At 37.2% G+C, this 18,834-nt stretch overlaps 1 protein-coding gene across 1 annotated transcript; it reads left to right on the top strand.

Moving 5' to 3' along the window:
* Positions 1–402: 402 nt before the first annotated feature.
* Positions 403–17,885, top strand: LOC128732095 (synaptosomal-associated protein 25). The gene is made up of 8 exons (XM_053825258.1): positions 403–539; positions 1,962–2,055; positions 2,188–2,229; positions 6,471–6,519; positions 8,547–8,664; positions 8,762–8,890; positions 8,992–9,136; positions 13,223–17,885. Exons 2-8 carry the CDS (start codon positions 1,963–1,965, stop codon positions 13,283–13,285), a joined length of 639 nt encoding a protein of 212 aa, XP_053681233.1. The 5' UTR covers positions 403–539; position 1,962; the 3' UTR covers positions 13,286–17,885.
* Positions 17,886–18,834: the final 949 nt, after the last annotated feature.

Below are 18,834 nucleotides of genomic sequence, written 5' to 3'. Positions count from 1 at the left end.
CGCCACAGCACAATTTTCCGAAAGGTGCCGATAAACTAATAATAATAACAGCATTTACAACAAAACATCCTCCAGCTGTCACATCCCAAAGCCCTTTCGAAAAAAGAGTCGTCAAATAAGCTGTTTGAATACTGTGTATTTGATAGTTGTATGACTTTGCTAGAAATAGTCAAAAAGGTATATAAAAAGAAAAATTATCGAATAAAATATAAAAAAAAACCTTGTGGTCAAACTAGTGAATATCTCAAACACGTCTAGACAACGTCACACATTACGTTAAACAAAGGTTCCTTTTAGACGATTGCCTATTTTCGAAGATTCTCTTGTGACGTCTGTTTGACAAAAGCGTTCGAAGATTAAGTTGGGATAGGCACTGTCAATGGTGCAATCAGAAAAAAGAAAAGAAGTCAGTGGAAAATTCGTGCGTATTGTGTCTCTGCGTCAAACTTTTCTCCAAAAAGTCTCTTGGTCGCTTCTTGAAGCAACTCGTTAATTCTTCAACGCTTTCACTGTCCTCAACGTCCCATATACTAAATCAGGTAATTGGGGTTATCGGGTGCTATTCTATGTGATTTAGTTCGTCGTTCGGGTGCGACGCAGTGATCGTGCATAGAAAAATCGATGCTAGGAGCATATCGTGGCGATGATTTTGTGCCGTCTCCCGAGGGTAATGACGTAGGATTGTGATCATGCGAGTGATCATTTGTGTGACTCAGTGGCATGCTCTCAAGCGGTGCAATTAACACGTCTCCGGTGAAGTCATTTCTTCGTAAAGGCTCTATTGGAATTCCCCAACGAACGGCTGCTGTGAAGGTGCGCCCGTTACAGCCCAAAGGACAGCCCCACCATGACATACTATGTTGTGCTACGCCCTTTCTGGGCGCACGCATGGAGCGCAGCGCTTCGACGCTGGTGAAATTGCACTGTTTTGGCATACACATGTCCTTATGCGGGTGGCCGCGCACAACGCATACATACGCATGCCGAGACATCATTTCAGGGTCAAGTCTACGGAAGAAAAACTGCCCGTTTGAACATAATATGGTCCACGGTTTCGTCATGTTCAGATTGCTATTTGATCAGTAAACGAAAAAAAGAGCTGTATCCTCAACAGCCACCTACAATTGAGTGGAATTTGATGGCAGAATCGAAGTGGTTCTTGGTGTTAATTTGTGTCCTTTTTCATATTGAGTCCACTCACATCCTTGCGACAGGATGAGAAAGCCGCAGTCATCGCGTTTTAGGATGAGACACAGTTTAGCGGGCAGACGCGAGAACGAGACCGAAGTAACACCACACATACCAAAGATAAAAATGATGCTTGGCGCATACTCAAATCGGCCCTTCCCGGTTGTTGTTTTTCACCATATCAGCCTTATGGTATCGATTTTTTGGGAAATACGCACCTTACGAGCCACCACCCGTGGGCTCCAAAGATGTGCGAATGATGCTCAACTTTCGTAGGCATAATATCGAAGCAACAAAGCAATCCGATTTGTCTCATATTTGAATTTTTGTCTGAAATCTTTTAGATTAAAATAATATTTAGATGCGAGATCTAACTTTGCGGGAGAAACAAGAAACATATATTTTTTATCACGTTTTGTGCTGAAATGTGACGTTGCATAGTCTTTGTTTGCAACAAGGGCAGATTTTCCTTGCCTGAACATCTCTTGAAATTATTTTATTTCAGCGATTGAAGTCATGCACTGCCTTGCGTGATTTTTTTGCTTCAATTGTTGCTCATTGTTATGTATAATCCATGTATTAATAATATAGTACATTACATGCCATAAATAAATAATTGATAAAGCATTATTTTGTAGAGAAATCAAATTGCTCATAGCAATAATATGCTTTACCTTCTGATTTACCAATTCCATTATCAATGTTGAAGATTTGTTTAAAATATTCTCCCCCAATTAATCAATCTTATATTTTCTTGATTTATTAAATTTCAGAATGCCGGCTGCAGCACCCCCCGAAAATGGTGCAGGCGTACCAAAAACCGAGCTTCAAGAGCTCCAAATGAAACAGCAGCAAGTGGTCGATGAGGTATGAAATGACTATGCACATCAATTGTGTTTTTTATTTGCTACTTGTTGTTCGAGATCCGATAGTCGGATAGATTTTCAAAATGTTTCTTCCGTACTATTTGTGTTCTTTCATGTACCGTGCGGCATGTAGTCCTTGGATAGCACCCGGCGTATGCTGGCATTATGCGAGGAGGTAAGAACATCCCTTGTTTCCTCTTTTGTTTCCTATTATCGCGATGTACGTTTCAATTTTGAGAATAGTGGCAGCGACTTAGAATATGACGGAAGCAAAATATTTTGCTAGAGGAATTATGCTTCTTCTTTACGCTGATTGAGGTGCCTACAAAATATGAATTAGTATACGTTTCATAGAACTGGCGTGTGCCCCTTCGGTGGTTTTCTAAACTAGCCCCAGAATTTTAGAAAAATGCCAACTACTGGCCCGGTAAAGTTGTTACTTAATCGTTTCGTTCAACTATATATCCAAGCTAGTTCTAGTGTTTCTTAGTTCGTTAATTCTATGTTTTGTTTACGATTATTCAATCGGGCAGCCGATTTATTGGCTCTGTCGTCGAAAATTTTGAATCCCAATAAAGTCATGTCAATTTTAATCGTCCTTTATCCAAGCCTGCATACAGTATTGTCTTGTTTTGATTGATAACGTGTGTTTTATCATTATTGTTTCTATTTTTATTTGCAATATACGTTACACAAATGAAAAAGGTTCTTTTTGTAAAAATGAATGTCGTATTTTCGTTTTGAACCGTATCATGTTTGATGTTGAAATTTCTAACATGTATTTTTTTTGTATTACGATTTTTTTCGTAAGAAATGACGATGGTTTTTAATCATATTAAATAGGAAATTGTATTTGACTATAACAAAAGTTTAGTCGTTTATGGCTTGCTGCATCAGGCACTAACTGTAAAAAAAATTAAGTATAATCGTGTAAAATTGCATCAGCTTCCTGTCTAGATGATAGGGAATTAAAGTTAGTAATAAATGTTACTGAAACCTGAAGCAATGTTTGATTCCTCCAGTTTCCTCGCCAATTATGGTGTAGATAAAACATTGAGCAGATTTTTTTTCCTTTCATATATTTTTATGTTCAACGTTACTAATTTTTGTGTGTTATTGTGATTAATTTACCTATTTTCTGTTGAGGCTGCGTGTGTTTGTATGTCACGATCTATGTTGCATGTCTATGACTTACTTCAAATATTCCATTGTCTCACCCAAAAGAATCTTAAATATCCCTAGTCCAGATGATTAGTGTTGTTGGATATAATTCAAATCAAAGAAAAAGGATTGAACCTTTTCTTTTCTAACTAGGTTTACTACTATCTAAATGCCTCTTCCTATTACTACTGCTGAACTACTACTATACCGCTAGTATTTTACAAAGAAACAACTGTGATGCATGATTATTCACTGATTCTGTCTACTACTTCCAATGTTCCGTTGTATAAACAAACATGTTCGATAGATCTGTTAGAAGGAAAAAACAGAAAAAATGTATCATTTCAAATTCGAATTGAATCACAACACTTTAAACATCAATTCAACATAACTCTTTTATTTTTTTTGCAAAAACGGTTATTTTCTACCCTTTTACCGCCGTGCTATATTTATTATTTGTGTTTGCTCAACGTATGCTGCATCTACATGTTTGGTGTCGATATGTATTGAGTATGTATATCTGATTTAGTTGACATTATTGCTAGAATAAATTTGAGTTAAAATGTGTTTATATCACATTAGTAAGCAATGGTAATTGAAAACTTATACAGGATTTTCATGTGCACCTGTTAATGATCGTGAAGGAATGAAAAAAGAAATATCAAAACAAATTATATGATTCGTTTTACTGTATTTGCTTCATTTACAATACATAAGTTTCGCTTCTGTGTCAAATTCCATGTATTTTTTATCATTTTTGAGTGAATTTGTCTTTTTTTTCTATAAAAAAAAAATTACTTACGTTCATGATCTGATGTGAAATAGTGGAACATTTGTTAGTTGTTTAATCGGGTGTATGTTTTATTTTCGGTTAGATTAAAATTCATTTGTATGCAGTGTGTTTACGGTAAAATGTACTGCTATTAAATGTCTAAAACAATAACACGATAACAAACACTCAAATGGAGCAGTTTTTCCAAGATGTTATATCGAATTTTTTTCGATTTCGTAATATTCACTTCATAAGTCTGTTCATTGTATTTTTTTTTCAACTTGATTAGCAGATTTGTTTTGCGTTGTATAGCTCGTTAATGAAAAATTGTTAAAAAAAATCCATTCATCTCTTAGTTTATTGTTGCCGTTAAAGAGTTGAATATCTATACGATAATATTCTTAAATTAAGTTCAACTGCGCTGATGAAAATATACCGATGATATTCTTAAAATTTAAAATCTTTTGTGTTACATATAAGACGATCAATTGTTGATTGTTTGGCTTCATTTTATGTCCAATGTGTTGTGATTTCTGTTCAACGTTTACTTTATATTTACTTTGTACAAAATAGCCTTATGCTACAAGGACGCCAACAGCTATTGCTAAATTGTTCTACACCAACTTCGAACTATTCCCCAAGCAGGAAACATTATCAAGTTCTTCCTCAGGAGAAACGCTCGCTAGTAGGTACTAACAACTGCCACATGAACTAGGGAGCCATCAGTACTAGTCTGTTTATTGTAGATGTATATGTACCCGAAAAATATTGCAAACAGATCCAAAACGAAGTACATTTAAAATTAATGCCAAGAGAGAAAATTCAAACACCATTGATAAATCGCTGCTGCGCAATGATCTATTTTATTTATTTATTTTTTCAAATCCAACCTAACAAGCAAAACCCACCCAGCCAAACTAAACGCTACGCCAGCACTACAGTATACGCAGAACAATTAACAAATTACACTTATTACTGATTATTCCAAATGCCGCCATACAAAAATAGAGCAAGGAAGCCGGGATTCGAACCCTGGTGGCCCTTGACGATCAGGGAGGTGAGTCATCATTTCATTGGACACATGTTCTACCTAATCTACTGTACTGTAATCTTATGGAATGCAACAAAAAACATGAATAAATACTACATATGTGCAATTTTAATACACAAAACTCATCATAAATAGTTTGAAATTCACCACACCTCTTGATTTTATTTCGATCATCCAATCACCACGGTTATCGTTCCTCAATATGGCTTATGAGTTTAAATGTTTCATTGTGATATAGGAATACAAACCCAAACATTTATTTGAAAGTAGGTACCCATTTGCTCAGATGCTTGTGAAAACTAAAACCAAAATGGCAATGCATTGACACATTATTAAGAGAAAACAAGTTGTGTAAAATAAAAATCAATTTCCTATCATGCTACTGAAATCGCAGCATTATCGAATAGCACATATATGCCATTACATTGCTCATAATCCACCGTTTCTCGTTTCTATTAATTTTTGCTCATCCGGTACTAGTGCTCCCTACACTCAACACAGATGCATAAGACGCACCACCTAAATGCTTATAGTAGCTTTTCTTCTATATCTTTACCTACCTCTATCACTACCTTTTCCGCATCGACTTGTTGTTCTTCTCTATTGCTTTCAAAAAAGCTCTTCACGCTCTTTCCTTCTATAATTGTCACGCTTCCCATCGTTTTCCGAGCTTCTAAACCATCCATGCAGTTTCATTCGTTCAGATCAGTTATTTTTTTCTGTAAAAGAAACCGATTGTGTTCGCCGTTCCATTTTTAGGTTTGTGTTTTTCAGTTTGAATTATGGTTAATCGAGTGTTATTGTATGATTTCGTCTGCTGCTTTTCCGTGCGTAGGGTTTGCTTTGCATTATGTGTACAATATTGCAATACATATTTTTGTTTGATTTCGAACGCCCTGGCGAACCGGTAACGGTCTTATGAAATATAATTTAATTATTCGCTATCGTGAATGTTTTTGTGCTGTGTTGTGTAACTTAAATCGAACCAAATTTTGACTAATAGAGAGTGTGGTAAAGTGTAAATTATGGTGTCGTGCTCAATGCTCAAAAGAACAATGGGAACTGGAAGGTTGTATGGTATACGTTTTATCTAGTTGAAATTCGCGCCAGAGCTAGTATTTTGTTTAAAAAAGCAAAACAAAAAGTATCGTTTCGTAATTTGCAATTTTGTAATCTTGATAATGATACTGAAAGGCACTCTGATTGACATGACTGGGGCCAGTATTAAAAGATCAATTCCACAATAGTTTACGTTGACCGGACGATGGTAAATCGGAGCGGAATAAAAAAAAACTACTAACAAGAATGTATCGTGACTGAGGTATAAGATTTATGTGGGAGATCTTATACATCGTTCAAATTGTATTAGCAACAGGCTATAATAGACCGTGAGACGATGCTAAGTTGATATTTGTGATATTTTCTGATCTAGAGCACTGAGGTGGGAATGCGAACCATCGTAATGCTGGATGAACAAGGAGGTAAGCTTATTCACCGTTGAGTTAGCAAGTTCGTTCAATAACAATAAAAAGATATAAAATCAACACACTGCTGGATATAACCAAACAGTATTATTTGTGTGAAACCAAAATATGATAATTGTGTTACTAGGAAGCAGCAGAAACAAGAAAACAAAACTATTAATTAACTAACCTCTGCTTGCATTCACTGTTGGAAGAATGGAAAATGGCATTGAATACAACTAACTTTAAATACATAGCTATTTTACAAACAATATTTAACATTTTGCATCTCCAAATGCCACTTTCAAAATAATAACACTGGTTTAGCATTTTGATGAATTGACTTAACGGGCACAAGGGAATCTTGGATCTCGTAACAAACAAGGATATCAATCTTCCAAAAAAAAAATGAGTCAATTGAGAAAATATCACAAATCACCTAAGAAACCACCCAAAAAAACCAACGAACCAAGCAATACTAACGATGATTCACCCACTAAACATACTACTTACAAGTACTTACCAATCGGAAACAAACAAACGAATCAAATGAGCACAGCACTAATCACTCTAAACTCTGCATCTGCATCAATTAAACAACACAACAAAAAGGTATATAAAAATCATAACGATGGCGGCGAAAGTACAACCAAGTGTATTGTTCTGTAAGATTATTTTCCGTTTACTATATTACGAGCGAAGCTCCACAGCTTCGTCAAATATTGTACACAAACAAGATTGTGTTTGTTTTAGTTTTGTTTGCATTAGTTTTGTTTAAACAAAGATGATCAAAGAATATTCTTCGTTCGATGAATATGCTACAAAAAATCTGTTTTCCAGTTTGTTACATTGTATAATAGTTTCATCTTGTTTTACATTGTTAAAAGTAAACAAGGGATTGATTGAGTTTCTTAATATCATTTTGATTAACAAACTTTATTTTGCCCCAGAGCATACATTTGGTTACTGATTAAAGGTTCTTTTTTGTCAAATTGGTGTGATGCAATAGTTATTAAAAATTCCGTAGTTTTTCTTTTGTTGATTGAGCTTTTCCAATCATTTTGAATTTGCTCATTCCTGTTCAATCCTTCCAGTTGAGTTGATCATTTCCTCGGATTGCCTTAATCAAATACGCTGTTTATTGTTTCATTTAAAAATGCAAAATATCAAATGATTCAATGTTTGTTAATCATTTCCAGTCTTAGTTTGGTCTCGTTTTGTTTGGTTTTACATACGTTTTCTTTTTTGTTATTTGTTTTCCAAGATGGTAGAACATTGCATGACAAACAAATAATGTTACTCCAGTTTACCTTTCACTACTAATGAATATTGTTGCTACATAGTACTGTTTATTCCACCTAAACTACTACTACTATTATTATTACTACTCTTACTATTACTATTACTACTTTTCACTACTATATCACTACACATCTTTCTAATTCTGCTTTCACTTGAACATTTATATATATATATATATATATATATATATATATATATATATATATATATATATATATATATATATATACATATATATAAATAAATATAAATATATATATATATATATATATATATATATATATATATATATATATATATATATATAATGTTTAACAAACTCCTTTCCAATGTTATGACATTGTTAAATTTTGTTTTTTTATTTTCAATTATCGTATGCCGTTTCCGATTATCTAATGCACAATATCAGAATATTATACCCACACCTTCACGCATTGACATAAATATTAAGAGATATTCCAACCCGTAATTTCAAGCATCATTGTCACAGTCATACACAGATAATTTCCATAGTTTACAGTAACCCAGAAATCACCCATCACTAATTCGTTGTTGCGAATGTTCATCATAAAGTTATCCGATTTTTCAACATTCGATTGGCTCTCATTCTATTCCATTCTCTCTCCTTTTCTTACTTTGTGTATCTGTCCTTTTGGTGGTTATCGCCAAATTATGTTGATGCGTTGTGCACGGCCTAATTGTTATAAACAATCCAAACACAAATCGAATCTAAAACACAACAGAACAACTGGATCGAATCGAGGAGGGCATGGACCAGATCAATGCCGACATGCGCGAGGCAGAGAAGAATCTGAGCGGTATGGAAAAATGCTGCGGTATCTGTGTCTTGCCATGCAACAAGTAAGACTCGTTGTGTTCAGTAGCAACAATAAAGCGAAACTCTGCTCTGACTTTTAACTTGTTTTATACACTTCGTGCATCTGGTTAAAATTCGCAGAAGTGCATCCTTCAAAGAGGACGATGGTACCTGGAAGGGCAATGATGACGGCAAGGTGGTCAACAATCAGCCTCAGCGAGTAATGGACGATCGTAACGGGTTGGGCCCGCAGGCTGGCTATATTGGAAGGTACAGTATAGGCGACCCGTTTTTGTAACGTTTCCAACGCTTTGTTGCCAGCATAGCACCCACCCTATGGGTAACTTCTATTTGCATTCGCTGTCACACAGAATCACGAACGATGCTCGAGAGGACGAGATGGAGGAAAACATGGGCCAGGTGAACACTATGATTGGCAATCTTCGAAACATGGCGCTCGATATGGGCTCTGAGCTCGAGAATCAGAACAGACAGATCGACAGAATCAATCGCAAGGTAAGTGGCCCGTTTCCCTTCGCTCGTTGGCTTTCTCTCGCCACACGCTACCGCCGGTCGCATACAAAGGCTTACCGGTTGGTTGCAATTCGCTGCAGTTCTGCCCCGAACTACTGCATCCTCGCTACTACTATACGAGCGAGAGTGAGAGTGAGAGAGTGTGAGAGAAAGTGTAAACGAAACGAAACAGAAACGACGACTCAGCTCTCCAAATACCTTCTCTATTATCTACTCTAGCCAAATAGTGTTTCTTAGTTTTTTGATCAGATTATTACATCGTTAAAACATGCATTCGGTTTCGTCATTACTTCTTTTGATTTGTGTACTTGTGTTTCATACGTTGATATTGAATCGACAAACAGTAGCACTACTTGCCGCACAAGTGCAAACGATCAGAAAACATAAACATAAAAACATAACATAATCTTACAGCAGTTTTGCTTGCGCATTTAAATTTTCGTTGATTTTCTTTGAGGAGTCCTTGGACAATTTTTCCATTTCCATTTTTTTTTCTTTCTAAAATGTATTTTGCTTTTGTTCACATTAGATCCCGTTATCTATTAATCGTAATGTTTGTAATTTTCCGTTTAACGTTCATGGATTTATTTAAACTATAATCTCCACGGTAGAGGAGAAATATCTATGTTCTGTCGTTGGAACGCGTTGTTGTGGTCTATGTATACCAGTATGTCCGTTTGATGTTTGTTGCATAAGAAACAAACTCGAATTATCGAAACACAGAAACAATCATACAAATTTTCTTTTTTTCCCTGTTCCTTTATACAAAAACCATTTTGTGATCTTTCGTTTTGTTAAACACGCGTAGGGCTAAACGATATAATATTAAAGTAAGCGTGTACGTTTGTTATTGCTTTCGAGCTTAGAGTTATCGTTATCCTTCAGGATATATCGAAACCGAGCACGCATTGATCTCATAATGTGGGTTTTATTTGAATTTTACCAAAATTCTTAAGTCACGTATTGATTGTTGTTCAAGTCAATTGAAATATTTTAATCATATTGCGGTGGTTATTGCCGTTTCGGATATGATCCATCTTTTAAACGTCCACGTTTACCGTTTTGCTGCTCGTTTAGCATTGCGAATCCATCCCACAACAGCAACCCGTAACATAATTAAATTAGAAAATATAAAAGATCTAATTCGTTAGAACAGATTAAATCCCTAGGATTCAGTTATAAAATAGAAAAACAACATCTTTCAATACTCTACAGTCACTTCTACTGCTCCGTTGGCTCGTTAGGAGTACTTGTTCTTTTACACTGAACAGAATCAATCCTAGCTGTGCATAGATTGTCGCGCGGAAAGTGTTTGGTTTGTGTTGTTTTGCATTTTGGTTTCTCGCTTCCGTAATCCGTAATGAGTTTGTACTATACTCTGGTTTATATTCTACAGCCTCTCTAATGCCTCTATCCTTTGCTATCCTTGTTCGTTAGCTAATTGTGTTGTTATTTTCGTATAACCTTATATAAACGCGATAAGCCGATGTTTAAATGTTCCGTATACAACTAGCTATCTTCCGACGTCTCCTCTGACTCGCCCGGGGAACGTAAAATATGCGCGAATAGCGCCCACAAGTCGTAGCCAACGAAATGGCTTCGCCTAACGATGATACTGCTGTGCTGGTGGTGTTGGGCACCTGTAGAATTTGACATGTGTTTTATTCATGCCAGTAAACTACTTGACTTATCAATTAAAGTATTGATTAGAAAAAACTCATACGCACACTAACAGTATATTTGAAAATTCCCATAATGTTTTTAGCGCAATTGTTACATTACAATTTGCTCTGCTTTTTAAATGCTTAAAAATGTTTACCGCATTCAGAATAGTTACCAGATGTCAAATTCTACTATGTGCGATTCTTACCACTACACTAAACTGACAGTAAATCATCTTCGCAATAAAACGGTAGAGTATTGTGAATTTTTTTACTCAAAATATTACAAAAATGAAAGACGAATGCACAATGTGTCTGATGGGAGTAAGTATCGTTATGGCCCATAATCCGTTTGGTAGGTAGAGCCCCACTATTTTAAATGTGCCAAAGTTGACAATTCTATTGTTTTATGCTCTGCTACTGAGAAACCCTGACGGAAGTTAAATCCTGAAAGCATTGTTAAAACGAAAAAAAAACTGATACTAGTATACGTATATCAAAACTTTTTTTATAATATTTTCTTTTAATCTCCGTTTTCCTTTTGTTGATTGTTTACCATTTCTCTCATGCTTTAATATTTCCCGTGGCTGTATTTTGTTTTGTGTTTTTTTTTGTAATGATGTCGTTGAATACGATCGTCATTATGCTTCGGCGCGTTGTTATTCGACAGTTCCAAGCTTCGTACGTAATTATGTACAAGTAGAATGCTTCTTGCTACCGCAACTGGTTGTTTTTAGCAACGAGTTATTAAGATTCTACGTCTTACGTGTACAAAATCGCAAATTTGTAAACCTGTGAAAATTTGTGCTGGCTATTTTACAATAGGGATTCGTTTTAATCCTCTCAAAATAATATCAGTTTTGTCGACGATGTGAATTAACATCGCGACTGCTTAAAATGCGTTCCATGGCTAACATCAAGTTCGATTGAACTTTCAATACCGCTTACCATTCAAAAGTTTCTCCATTTTCCGCAACCTTATACTGACTTTACAGCTTGCCCAATTCTAGTTTGCATAATTTTTGCAATTGTTATTTTGTATAAAGATAAAGCAAATGTTCATGAAACAGGGTAATGAGAAGAGAAAAAAAATCTTAACCTCGTCTCGATTAGTGTTTTGTTTTTCTTTTATGTTTTCATCTCGATTTCCATACATTTTCACTGCTTTGGAGGAACTTTTGCGCGCATTATTCCGTTGATTCATCGTTGAGCGTTTCTTGCGTTAGTTTAATCGTTTTGTTCCTCTATTCCACCTTCCTGTAATTGCGCGCTCAGTTTCTACGAATAATCTGATTGAAAATCAATTGCTCTTACCTCTCTTACTCTTTAATTACTATACTATACTACATATATGAATATACCTATGTTTATGTTTATGCATGTGACATGATCGTTATCTTAATGCTCTTCCAACAATCTAGGGCGCATCAAATGAGGACAGGATAAAGGCGGCGAATGAAAAAGCGCACTCGCTTCTCAAATAAAAAGGGTACCGAGTATATATATATATACAATACACACCTATCTATACATATATATACATATACTTGTATGGCTATCGTTATTATTTTTACTTCTCCATTTTGGATAACGAATCGAACAAAAACGAAAAAATGTAAGTTGGTAGTCACATTTTTTAAACTCTATACATGTTCTTAAATATTTACTATTAGTTTCTAATACTGCTGTTATTAATATTACTATTTATGAGTGTAATCGATTATATTTATTAATTGCGATTTGTTTTACGCCAAGTTGTTCTTATATATATATACATATGTGTAGGATGTGATATTATATTACGCTGCAGAATCAATAGAACAGAAAAGAAATATTACTCACACAAAGACAAATTAAAAATAAAACAATGTTTATGAAACAGAAAAATAATCTGATCACTGCTTTTATTTTAAAACTCTCTTATCATCGTACTATTATTCGATATATTGTTATTCATTTTTTTACTCTCTATCTTAAAATTCTATTCACACTGTTTTATTTTTTGGCATTAATTAAATTGAAGAGAAAACAATAACCAGTATAGGTAATTTCAAATGTTACTATATTTCATTGAATGGTTTCACAAGGAATTCAAATGGAATATACAATGGCAAATAATGGAAAAAGATGAATTGATTGTTCTTCAATTGCCTGCTAAATTTGTTGCCCTGTTTTTACATTTCTTTCCACGGTCCATTATCTTTTCCCCCGGTTATCTCACATGTACTGTTATAGTAAAATTAATGCAAGATTTAACGAATACTAAACGATTTGATTTTTTTTTTTTCAAATATCTCACCTTTATTCCAATTATTCCACACCGATCGATAACTATTGCTACTTATATCCCCCTTGTTGTCATACCGTGCAAGAGTGATCTTATTCTGTGTGATGTTAACTTCCATAGGGAGAATCCAACGCCACCAGGATAGCAGCGGCTAACGAAAGAGCTCACGATCTGCTGAAATAAGATGTTACATTCGACCGCTGACAAATGCAATTAACTGCGATGCAAAATATGGCGAGGGATAGTGGAACGGCGTGTTGATCTGCAATCTTGCATTCCCGGAAGGGCACGTCTGGCCGGAAGCAAGAGTTGTGGCAAGGTCGGGGAGTTGATCGAGATCCACCTAAACTTTAGTTTATGACAACCAAACAAGGAAGCATATACACGCATACTACCGGTCGACCGAAGGGAGGAAAAGATTACTTTCAGCCGTACGTTAGACTGCTTCGCATTTAAATGGGATGGTGGCGTCGAGGGGAATGAGGGAAGGGAAATCAAAATAGGAATGTTTCAATCGCAGCCCGCGCTTGCTGGTTAGTGTGTAAGGACGCTCTAGTGTTGAAACGATTAAAATTGAGCATTTAAGCGAAATAGCGATGCGGCCGAGTAGACGGATGTTAAATTCCTCTCTCGAAAGCATATAACACAGACGACACGCTTTTAAAAAGAGTGAAGAGACATGTTGCAACGATATTCTTAGGTTTCATTAGGTTGTGCGAAATTTTGTTGAGATTTCTTTACCTAGCCGTATGTGAAAATTTATTCCATTTCCATCAACAACGGGCTCGTGATGCATCGCATTGAGAGCGTGGAGGATTACCACAGTCTGCAATTACTATCTTTAATTTTAGGCTACCGGGACCAAAGTATCCTGTTCAAGCATTTGTTTCCTGCATTCTCACTCAGAACGTTTATATTGAATGTGAAATATAAAATTGCGAACGAAATGCAACGCGCATCATCAAGCGACGAGTTGGCACAAGCAAGAATAGCTTTCTTCGCTCGTTGTTTGATACCGGAACTAGATAAGTCCGAGCTCGGCTTGTTTCCTTACAATCTCTCTTAGTATTATTATAAATAACTAGCCGATTTAGTCACAGTAGGATAGGATAAAAATCTTTTCCCCTTGTTCGTTCGATAGTTTTGCAACCCGTTGTGTTGGTTTCCAACGTGCTAAATGGTGGCATCAGCTTGGAGAGCAATGTTGGGAGCAAAATGTTCGAAGCGTCCAGCTTCCTGCGCACCGCCGGTGCATTTTAATCGCCCCAGTAGTGTAGAGCCTGCTTTCATTCGAGTGGTTACGAAAGTGTGTCCTGCCAGGTTGCACTTTGCTGCACCACATGTGCATGTATCACATCGTTTGTTCGTTCGTTCGTTGGACTACTGTTACCATGGTTAGCTTTTCTTCCCACCGAAAGAGAGCGAGAGAGAGAGAGAGTGAGAGAGGAAGAGAATGTGGATAATTGGGGAATATGTTTGCCAACGAAACCATTGAACTTGGCGTGTTGGCGAATGTTGCTGCAACAAAATGTATGTGCGCCCCCTTTCGAGCAGGAAAACCGACCTACCCAACAATCAACAATGACGAGGATTGTTTCTCGGTTTGTAAAACAAAATGCAAAAATGGCTACGTTTTGGAGCGATTGCAAACTCACAAACAAGTGCTTGTAATACTAGCTAATAAAAAAAAACAACAAACATCGTTACGTAGCAGTATGGTACTTCGTTGTTCATGAGTAGTTTGTTGCTTTCTGTTTTGAGTCTGTCATTCTAAAACATTATGACTAAGAAGCAAATAACAAGAACAATTGCAATTGAATTCCAGTTCATTTTATTCAAGTTTGCCCATAGCGGCCAGTAGCTGCTCTTGTTACGGCAATGCATTTGTCTTTTTTAGGCGTTTTGCGACGTAGAAAGCCATCGCTTGTCCGTAAATGTTGCACACAGTGTTGTAATTAGTAAGGAAAAGTTAGCCATACCTTTAAAGGAAAATATTCCATCGATTTATAGACGAAATCAAACGAACAGAACGCGGGGTCATACTTTCAGTTGACGACATTGCACCGACGGTGTAGTACCTTTTTCGCTCCTGGTGGAGTGCCGAAGCAAGTCATTTGTTAGTTGGTGTTTCGTTTTTGTTTTCGTGGCACTTCCGGTTCATCTGGCAACCGAGTTTTATCTCGATATAGCATCAATCTCAATGACAACGGAAGCATTACAAACAAACCCAGTGCAGCAGTAGAGCAGTTAGACGTACAGAAACAAGCCACCAAAAGTCGGACTAGTAAAAGAAAATAAAATTACCTTAACCTTAAAAGCAAAGGTACTTTAATAATAAATATAAATATACAAAACTTATTATACATTATTAATGATACAATATTTACTTAGCATCAGAGCGAGTAAATGTGCATGGACGCGCGTTTATATCATATCATGCGAGCGGAAGCAACACACAAAAAAGGCAGTAAAAACGAAAAAAAAAAAGTAAACCGAGTTGCGTTTTGGGTGAGCAAAAGACGAAAGACACGTTTAAAGGGAATGCAAACAAAAAAGTGTGAGAAAAATGAAGGAAAAAAACAAAACTAGCAAAACGAAACACCGAAGTGAATTGTATCGCAAAGCAAGCAAATAATACGAGCAGAGTAATGATGCAATGTGTATTGATTAGCTTCTCACAGCGGCGGGAAGACGAAAACGATTGGCATATTCCGCCCATGAGCGAGTATGTAACAACACAGCTTATGCTACGCGCGATTGTCGTGTGTGCGTTTTATGTGAATGATGATAATTAATGATTGCAATATAACTGTGGTGTCCTACCAGATCAGAATGGCTCGATTAATTAAAACCAAAAAAGGAAAAAAAAATCAACAAAAACAACAAGCATTAATCCAAGGCTATATATAGAAGTCCAGTAACGATAAAAACAAGAAAAAAAACAAAACTTTATCATATACCAATATAAGCTGGGCTTAAAGACAGCGACAGGACACTGAACACAAAAGACACGCGTTCAAGTATATACACTCATTATTATGTTTGAACAAATGACGTTGATTGAATAGATTCATCAGCAATAATAAACAATTGTGATAATACAATACATACAAGAGGAGAAACGCGGAGAAGGCGGAAGGAGGAGGAAACACAACTAAAAAAAGAAAACAATGAAGAAAATTGAATGTTGAACGCGAAAGAACCCGAAGCAATTGAAGGAAAAGCGCAAAGAAAAGTGGGAAAAGTGGTCAAGGTACGATGGTGGTTATAGCTGGCGTTTTGAATGACGAAATTGACGAAACATTCGCAAAAGGACACGACCCTAAAATGCGCGTGACGAACGGAGGAATGTGCAGGAAAGAAAATTGAGCTAAGGTGCATTCGTTAAACGAGGAGAACCAGGCGCTTGCATTAGCCCTTGCCCTTGCCAAACGCGAGCCGTACCGTCGTTTCGATGCAACGCGATTTGTTATGCTTCCTTCTTCGGATGGGTGGGTGGCGTCACTTCTTGGGCGGTTTTGAATATGCTACGCACTAAATGCCCCTCTTTTGGCAGTGTAGTTTAAGAGTGAAGAAAAAAGGAATACGCAAGATAACTGAAAGCAATTGTAATGTGAAACGTTTTCGCATGAGAACATGTTTTGCTTCCTTCCTTTCTCCAGTAACAGTGGATATTGGTGGATAGCGCCATATGCGAGTGTTAAGATGAGAGTTTCTCTCCCATATTACGCGCAGACATGACGACGAGTGAGGGATGTAAAAGGCGCATTCGACAACACCCTGACTATTAGGGACCTGAAGCAGAGAAATATCCCAACATCACAGTCCATCTTCCCTTTTCGGGCTCAATGTCGATCGCACTCAGCACAACACGCTTCGTAAGTCTTCTCCTACGAACTCTTCTTCCACGGCACAGTTCACCCCAGAACAGTTCCAATGTGCCTGTTGGCACCTACTGTTGGCCCTCTAGAAGCCGATGTCATCTGCCTGCACCACCGATCGCTCGTAGATCGATCCTCCTATTCGTCACTGCATGATCGATGGGGGTAATGTTAGCACGAAACGAATGGCTTGGGAACGATACACAAACACTAGCACAGCATGGTGCTTGACTCACACAGTGCAACACCGTCTCCCTAACTATCTAGCGATTGATATCCTCCCACAGCAAGGACACGCCGCGTCAGCCGAGCCTATGACTGAAACGGTAAACTAAATCAAACTAACCAAACCCAACTCACACCATCTCTTGTTGTCTCTTAAAAGTATAGCAAACAAATCTCTACATGTGTATAAAATCGTGTCCAAACAGGACGAAACTCCAAACTCTATCGCCCGGCATCTTTGGCACGGCAAAGTCTTAAGTATTAGCAGCGTAGCCTCTCTTGCTAACTAAGAAATGAAAAATGCAACGTAGCTCCAACGGAAAATTCGTTTATTTTTGCTCGGATCGTTCATTTGCACCGGCTTATCCTATTTCGCGACTCAACTAAACCACGAACACTCAAGACAAGAAGAACAAAACATGGCAGCATCTTCACAAGGTCCACTCTGTCTCACATAACACTGTTCTTTTGACGGCGGGCAGCGACAGATTTGATGGTGGCGAAAAGAACGGAAAGTCGTATGAAAAACAAAAAAAAACACACACACGCGGGGAAACAGTGACAACAGAGAGGAAACGGTGCGAAAAAGATAAACAAAAAAAAAAAAAAGAAACAAAAAAAAGGATAACGATAAACACGGGAACGAAATAGAAACGAAAAACGGAAGACGACAAACACTGTGAACACATTGTGGCCAACACACTAACGAGACAACACAGCACGAGAAAGCAAAAGCAAAAGTTTACGAAATGTTATCTAGTTAAGTTTGGCTACAAACAAGGAGAAATACTCTCTTAGCGTAAATGAATTCAACAACAAAAAAAAATGTAAATAGACTTCGCATTCATACACACGCAGCGGGCGGCATGGGATGAAAAAAAACGGTTAAACGAAAACAAACTTACACTCAACACATACACACAACACACACACACACACATGAACATGCACACTGCAAGATCTTACGCGTGGAAACGGAAGCAAATTGCAGCTGCAAATTGTTAATGTTGTCAGAAGCAAGCAACTATGAAACTGTTGAATATTGCTAGAGCAACTATGTGTATGTTCCCCCGTGACAAAAAAAAATCCCCCCAAATCAACCTGTGGATCATGTTTGTTTGGCTTGTGTTCGGTTTTCCGGCACAATGCACGGGTGCAGATTGTCTGTGCACGTGTGGGGTGGGTCGGTGCGTTCTTGCAACCCTCCGATGTTGCAATGTTGATTGACACCCTCTCGCCAAGCTGGATATCGTTTTTCGTTTGAAATAGGAAAAGAAAAAGCTTCGAAAAAAACCCTACGCGGGAATGTATTCGAAACAAACACAGCAAACAGGTACGAACGTTAATGCACATCACCTAACACGAGCAACAGAGTTCACATGAGAAGAAAAATAAACTAACTAAAACGGCCAAATCTGCACATGAACAAACAGACACACTCGAATGACCTGAAGGTGGTACACACGGTGCGCTCGCGTTATGTTGCACATGCATCTGCATCCCATGCACGGATGCTTTTGTTCAGTTCACGGCAGCTCATCAGTTGCTCACTCTGCTTCGATGGGGCGAAAAACGCGCGTAAGAAACCCGGGAAGCATGGTTGGTTGATCCACCACCACACGTGGG

Source organism: Anopheles nili, chromosome 2 (genome assembly GCF_943737925.1).
Source record: "Anopheles nili chromosome 2, idAnoNiliSN_F5_01, whole genome shotgun sequence".
NCBI lineage: Eukaryota > Metazoa > Arthropoda > Insecta > Diptera > Culicidae > Anopheles > Anopheles nili.
The sequence above is the reverse complement of the archived record's forward strand: the minus strand, read 5'-3'. Positions and strand labels throughout refer to the sequence as shown.